This window comes from Lissotriton helveticus, chromosome 3_2 (genome assembly GCF_964261635.1).
Source record: "Lissotriton helveticus chromosome 3_2, aLisHel1.1, whole genome shotgun sequence".
NCBI lineage: Eukaryota > Metazoa > Chordata > Amphibia > Caudata > Salamandridae > Lissotriton > Lissotriton helveticus.
This window is the reverse complement of record NC_136062.1, coordinates 142,471,948-142,479,544: the sequence shown is the minus strand read 5'-3', so window position 1 is coordinate 142,479,544 and position 7,597 is coordinate 142,471,948. Positions and strand designations below refer to the sequence as shown.

The 7,597-nt window shown below is 42.7% G+C and overlaps 1 protein-coding gene across 1 annotated transcript in view; it reads right to left on the bottom strand.

Annotated features, from left to right (window-relative positions):
- Nucleotides 1-357: 357 nt before the first annotated feature.
- THSD4 (thrombospondin type 1 domain containing 4) overlaps nt 358-7,597 on the bottom strand; it is a 2,493,250-nt gene continuing 2,486,010 nt past the window's right edge. The window contains exon 18 of the mRNA XM_078684935.1: nt 358-5,104. Within this exon, the coding sequence (XP_078541061.1) occupies nt 4,962-5,104 (143 nt within the window). The 3' untranslated portion in view covers nt 358-4,961. The remainder of the gene's footprint in view (nt 5,105-7,597) is intronic.

The following is a 7,597-nucleotide window of genomic DNA, read 5'->3' as shown; positions in this document are numbered from 1 at the left end:
TATTTTGTCTTGGATGCTGAAGTCATAACCTTCTGGGAAAAATAAGAAAGTTTAGTCGAGATAATCAACTTTTTATAAGTTTTTAATAGATCGATATAAATGGACTTTAATAAGGGATCATAGTTGCGCCGCCAACGGAGCTCAGCCTGTCTGAGAAGGAGTTTATCAGCCTTCAGTTTGGGAGTAAACCAGCGCTGAGCGTCGTGAGGACGTTTGGACTTGACAATTTTGATAGGAGCGACAGCATCACTGGCTTGGGACAGCCATTGATCGAGTGAGGCTGCCTGTAAGTTCAGGTCAAGATGGTCAGGGGGAAGTGTGGAAGCAAGGATCGAATGAAATGTCAGCATGCTTCCAATTACGGGCCATGAAATTGTGAAGTACAGGGGGACAGGTAGGGGTTGATAAGTGTAGGAAGAAAGAAATGAAAAAATGGTCGGACCAGGAGCAAGGATAGACCAAAGGAGGGGAGATATCGAGATTAATGGACCATACCTGGTCCAAGGTATGACCTTTATTGTGTGTAGCAGCAGAGATATGTTGTGAGAAATTTAAACCAAGTAATAGACCAGAAAATGCACGTGAGAGGGAGGATTCAAGAGAGTCTAGTGGCCAATAATTAAATGGACCGCCAGATTCGTGGGGGAGCACTGGTGGTGATCTTCTGACTGCCCTATTATGACCAGGGCAGTGGGGCCACTCTGGGACCATTGCAACTGTCAAGCATCTCTGATCTCGTGGTGGTGTGGCATCTTGAGGCAGCAATATGCTTAGCGGGGCAGCTGCGGCCCCACTAAGCATATAACAAGTTTCCTCACCACCACACTTTTGATGGGTGTTCGACTGCCATGAAAAGAGTTGTGGTGAGAAAACAAAGAAGGCACTACAGGGACCCCTTGTGCTTCTGCCCCATGGGGTGCATGCAGAGGGGCAATTGTGTGCCCCTCTGGGCATGCACCTGAGAACCTGCACGACATGGACTGCAGCAGTCCATGCTGTGCAGGTACTGCCTTTTGCGTTTACATAGCAGTGCCTATTTCAGAGGCACGACCCTGGGAATGCCAAGAACCACCCCACAGGCCAGGAGAAAAATCCTAATCTGGGGGGCGGTTCGTACACGGGTTTGGCGGTGCTAGAGTGGGGCAGTCCTGCTCCTGCACTGCCAGAATCATAATAACGCCCTATTGCTCCTTGCTCTGTGAGCCTCTGTGGAAGCAAATGACTATTGTGAGAATATGTCCCTTTTTGTGTTGTAACCACCATTATATGTTGTATTGTACTGCTAGTTTTTAGACCCTGCGTACTGAGGCACTGCTATACAGTGCACAGTAAATGTGAACATGCAGAAATTGGCTAACCACTAATTCTCAAACTTATCTTTTCTATAATGCCTTAGCATTAGGTGATGAAGTATTCCAATGTTATTAATAGGTTAATGTCCCTGTGGACTGTAGCAGTTGTGGTATCCACTACTGTAACAAAGGACAACATGGTATCTGGCCTACCACTGTAGCCTCCCTGCTGCAATATAAAACCTGCAGTGCGCACTTTTAAAAATAACTGTTTTAAACAGGTACAAACCTTCCATTTAAATATTAATGTGTGCCGATGTAAGGCTTGTAGCCCAAAAGGTAGGGTGTGTGGTATTTAAAACTGTGAAATGTATAAAGTTAATGTTCCAGTGTCTCTACAGTGATAAGGCACCACAAATTACTTTTTCTGGGGCAGGCATAAATGATCTATGTGGAAAACTAGATTACAGATTAAAATATTAATACTGTTATCTCAGGAAAGGGGCAAGCTAGAAAATAATTAAACTGCTATTTTAATAGTTATTAGAAATCCTGTTCATTAGTGAAATCAGACTTGTAATAAATATTGAGGTAAAGTAACTTTTAGACAGTTACCTTTTAACTATCTGCAGTGACAGAAGGCTATTTGGCAAACACCTCTGCCAGCACCTTTCACACCTGTGCTTAAGCTCGAGGTGTGAAATGCCTCCGAGGAGCAAACAATAGGCCATCCTGAAGGAGCAAAGGTGACTCCTCTGAACTCTACAGCATATTCAGAGTGGGTGCTGTGGGAAGCCTTTTTGACACCTCACTGTCAAATCCTGTTTGACAGGTATGTTGAGTCATATGTAATACTTGGGGTGCACTTGACGGGGAGAGAACAGGATGCCAAGACAATCCTTGTGTATCCCTGGTCTCGTTGCAGAAGGACCCTACATATGTCCTACCAGACATCTCTTTCTGAGTTTGCTGTGGATACAGTGCTTGCTTCAAGGAGCACACTGGTGATTTCCCTATGATGTTCCCACACCTCCCTAACACTCACAGTCCACGTTTAGTGAGGCTGAAGACTTTCACTAGCTTGAAAATGACCTGATACATTGTGTTTTAGCCTGTTTGCAGTATTGCAAACATGAACTACTGCTGAAGTAATTAGGCCAGGCTTGCAACTTTTACTCCACTGGTCAGAGAGGAACCAGTAGTGTCTTAGGTTGTCTCCCACACAAGGGCTGATGACCCTCACTCTCTCTGAACACTACTGGTCTTGCAAAAGGGTATCAGGTGGACCAAACTTGCTGGCATGTGTGACCTGTGAGAAGGACTTGAGGAGATGGACCTCCTCCACCTGAAATCCAAGGAGAGAACATTCTCCTAGGATCATGTGATGGATCCCTGGGTGGCTCAAGGAACATAAAAAGCTGAAAAAGATAATCCTCTGAAGAATCCAAGTTGACTTGTAGCAACTGGACCTGGACTTGACATTGTGGTAAGTCTTAAATGGCACCTAGCTCCCGGTCTTTCTGCGAACTTTGAGTACCATTGGAGCTTTGCACTTCTTGTCGATGTTTTCTCTTAATTAAAAATTAATCCTATCCCAGGTTCCCCTTTTTGGATTTGTCTTCTTTTTTTGCCATTTTTTTCATTGTTCACTCGAATTCTATCAATTGGAGTAGTATTTTTAGTTTGTTGTGCTTTTGACTTGTTTGGTACTTCTAAATGCTTAACATATTTTCACTATGTTAAACCTGACTGCTTTGTGCCATACTGATCAGGGGTTGAGGATTAATTGACTGAAACCTTTGAGTCGTTAGTGACTTTATTACTTGCGGTGAACTACCATCCACCCCAATAAAATACTTCACTTTCTCACAACCATCCAATGGCCGAGCAAAGATTAAACTCACTAGATTATTTTCCATTTTTTCCTTGCAAGCTTGTTTGGTGAGAATTATGATACAAGCCTCATCCAAAGGCAAAAGAGTTAAACAGTGAAGCTAATAACAAGCATTTGCCCATGGGCTTCGTAATAAAGTTGTACATTTGAAAGAAAACATTGCCCTAAATAATTGACATTGGTTTGTTGGATGCTTAAAACTGGAACTGTTTCACCTAAGTATTGACAAATACTGGTATGCATGCCTGAACCTGGATACGATTCACAAAGGTATCGACAAATATCCCACAATCACCTGTGGAAATGAGTAATTATGACGTTTTGCTAATACCCATGTCCATTGCCACTTAATCCACACATGATTTACTTATTCATTGTGAAAAAAGCTACTGAAATGTTTGACAACAACTTACTACTGCAATTTATGCCTATTTCTGTAGTCATTAAAAAGTATATTTTACATGGTGAATTAAACATTTTAATATGTTTTCCTTTTCACCAACAGAAATATTTTTCTATTAATTTCGGTTCTTCCCACACACATCTTTATAAATTCGAATTGTTTTGTGGGATTCATCACAATTATAGCAAAATATTACCTGGCCAATAAGCACCATGCTGGCTGTTTCAAAAACTACAGAAAGTGTTTTTCGGAATGCGTATGAATGTCTGTCAAACGTACTTCTTTGCTGATGTACACAAACTTTGCATTAATTGTCTTTGATCACTTAACTGAAGTTCCTGTCTTTTCTTAGTTGCATCCTTTGGAACCCTCACTCTTTCACACTTTCGACTTATGTTACAGACCACCTAAATATTTGTATGTTTCACCATGCGTACATTTGATGTTTTGCCCCTACTTAATTATGTGTAAAATGTGTTAATCACTCCAGGATTGTTTGGAAGAACAAACAAATGAATAGAAATAGAGGCTATACTAACCACACTCAAGGAATGAATGGATGTAAACATAATTCAATGATACATTCATTTTAGATAGCTAAATCCCTCATTTCAAGACTTCAGGATGTTTTTATGTACCAAAAGTATGTGCTGGACCATTTTAAATCATACCATTTTTCCTACTTTATAACAATAAAATGTTACATAAGAAGTCATGTACATTAGGAATTGATTTTGAGGGTAAAAAGCTCATATGCTTGGTCGCCTATGGATTTTTAGATATCTATGCTGCAAGTAATGCATTTTTGATGGTGAATAAATGTTTCTCGATGATGGTATTGACAATGGATACCTGAATAGGTAGAGAGTGCTTTTGGTTTTTGTAAATAAACGTCGGAGTCATCAACAGATGCAGGAGAGAAAGCTTTGAATAATGTCAGAAATTCCCAAACTATTTTCCCCAAACAAAAATTGGCATCATAGCACTCATCTGGAACTTTAACTTGAACTTAACCTCAAATTCCACTTTGCAAGTGTTGCACAAAGACCTAGGATAAATAATTCAAAATATTTAACTTTAGTGTTGCTCAATGTTTCTAAAGCGCTTAAGTGGGAACTTAAACTGGAATTTAGTGCTGTTGATGATATTGCTCCAACAATATCACTTTTAATAGTTAAGAAAGAAAGCTCCTATGCAGTATGACGGTTACTGAAAATGTTGGAATGTGATCAAATTCTGTGTGTGTTAAAACTATAGACCCTGTATCTGCAGTAGGACAGAATCTCTTAAGAGTCCACACAATCAGCAAACACTTCTTTTGCCTCCCACGCATGATGTTTTCTTCTGCCATTTGAGAATATTGAAGTAGATGTTATCTTCGTCCCAAAAACCCTAATTGTCTAGTGGCTGATCTCAAGCAGGAGGCACAGCAAGCAGTCTTATAGTAGGTGTAGACACAGAGTCGAGCCTGTACCACCACGTTGCAATTGTAATATTTATCTTTGCAGTTTTCATCTAGGGAAACATAAAAAATATATGAATTAGACAGAATAAAAACACATTGCCAGACATATTTTAAGTGATCAGTTTTACAGCATTTCTGAGGGCATGATTATTTCTTGAGTAGGCTTCATATGCATTGTATGATATAAGGATGCAAAGCTGGAAAGAAACTACACATCTTTTCCTAAAGTTAGTACAGCTGCACTCAGTGGATCGAAAATTGTTTTCCATTCTTGCCAATTTGTGACCCAAAGAAAAATATAAACATATAGGTGCAGATTTAGGGCCTGATTTAAAATTCGGTGGATGGTTCTACATCCATCAGTGCTGTTAGATTTCTGCCTTCCAAGGAAACACCTTGTATGGCTGTACTTGAAAGGCTAAAAGTTTGCTGTACATCTGCAGTCGGTTAGGTGGCTTTACATTCTTTCAGAAACAAACTCCCAAAGTGAGAGTTTGTTCATGGAAAACAAAAAGCTAAGCATCCCCACGCCCTGGGAGTTTTATCCCAGGGTGTGGGATGTCAATTTGTTTCCTACCAATGACTGCCGAGTTTTCTTGAGGTGATGGGCAGAAAAAAACACACTGTCTGCTCTCATTAGGGCAGGTGACTCATGGCTTTACTCTGAAGGCCCCCACTCTGTCGGGCTGATGGTATGAGCTTTGCAATGGAGCCATAGAGGGCACCACAGACATAAAGCTGATGGTCTGTCTGACTCTAAATGAGGCAGGCTGACTGAGGGTTTGGCAGACAAGGTACTCTGTCATTTGTGATGGAGCACCCTGGCTCCCAAATTTTAAACCAGACCCTTCGATCTACGTCCAAATATATATTAGCTTTTTGAGGATTCCCAATAATTTCAGAGTCAGGTGCAGATTTCCAGATGTACGTCTTGGATGTCATGTAACCTTTCCCATATGCTTCCATTCCCTCTTTATAGAGTACTCCATAATGGAGATGAGAGCATACTGCGCAAAGGCACTTATTTCTTTCCAATGGGAACATCTAAACTCTAGGCTCCACCATTAGTGTCACTAAAGGATCTTAAGTATTTCAAGGATAGAATGAGCAATCTCTGAAACATTAATGAGTGAACAAAGGGGGATGTGAATACTAATAAGGGGGGGACATTAATAGACCTTGTTGACCTGAAGGGCATTCCACTGGAAATAGAGAGGGGCAGGGTCACTCTGAACTGGGCACTTTACAAGCGAGCATTTCCTTATTGTGTAAGTTCGAGCTTAGGCAAGCTGAGCGTCAATGGCGGCGAGGCTATGCCACGGACACAAAGTTGCGGTACAGGTCCCTACATAAAGAGTACAAAACAGCGATTTTAGCTGCCAAGACCTCTTATTTCTCACAAAAAATTGTCAATTCAGCGACTAAAACGAAAGAGATCTTCTCCATAGTGGAGGAACTATCACTTCCTGACAGGGTCACCATCAAACCCCTCCCTTCCCAAGCGCTCTGCGATTCCCTCAACCAGTTTTTTGTAGACAAGATTGTCAACATTAAAAAGAGCATTTCTCCTGCCGGCCTCCCTTCCCTCCCTGGGCCTGCTTCCCTTCTGCCCTCTCCCCGAACTCGCAGCAACTTTTCGGAGGAGGACTTTCTAACCTTTTTGAGGAAGGTTACTTCAGGTTCCCCTTCTGATTGCTGCCATCCCCTGATCCTCCGCGAGGCTTTTACCGCCTGCCCGCTCCCCCCTTTGAGACTCTTGAATTCGTCTCTGTCCTCTGGTCTGGTACCTAGTTCCTTCAAGGTGGCCGAGGTTGTGCCCATCTTGAAGAAACCCACGGCAGACCCGACGATCATGAGCAACTTCCGCCCCATATCCCTCCTCCCCTACCTCAGCAAAGTGCTTGAGTCTCATGTTACCAACATATTGAGCTCCTTCATTGAGCACTCTCAATACCTTGATTCTCAACAGGCCGGTTTTAGACCCGCCCATTCCACTGAATCAGTTATTCTTTCAGTTATGGAGGAACTGCGGAGAGGAGCAGACTCTAACATCAGCCAGGTTCTAGTGCTCCTGGATTTGTCGGCCGCCTTTGACACGGTCGACCATAATATTTTGGTCGACCGTGTCAGGGAGGCTGGCATCCGGGGCACCGCTCTGGACTGGGTCCGCTCCTTTTTGTCCAACCGCCATCAGGCGGTCCGGCTCTCCCAGTTCACTGCTGATAGAGTAGGTCTAACTTGTGGCGTCCCGCAGGGTTCCTCCTTATCCCCTCTCCTTTTTAATTTATACATGACCCGCCTTATCCGGTCTCTATGTGGCAATCATGTCACCGCGTTTAATTACGCGGATGACATTCAATTGATTTTTAATATCGATGGCTCGGCGGAGTCCATCCTCACTTTCCAGTCTACCCTCTGTCACATTAGCGACTGGATGGGGGCTAATCACTTGAAGCTCAACCCCTATAACACCGAACTGGTTCTTGTCGGGGGTGCCGCCAACCCATGGAAATCCACCTTCTGGCCGGCGAGCCTGGGCTCTC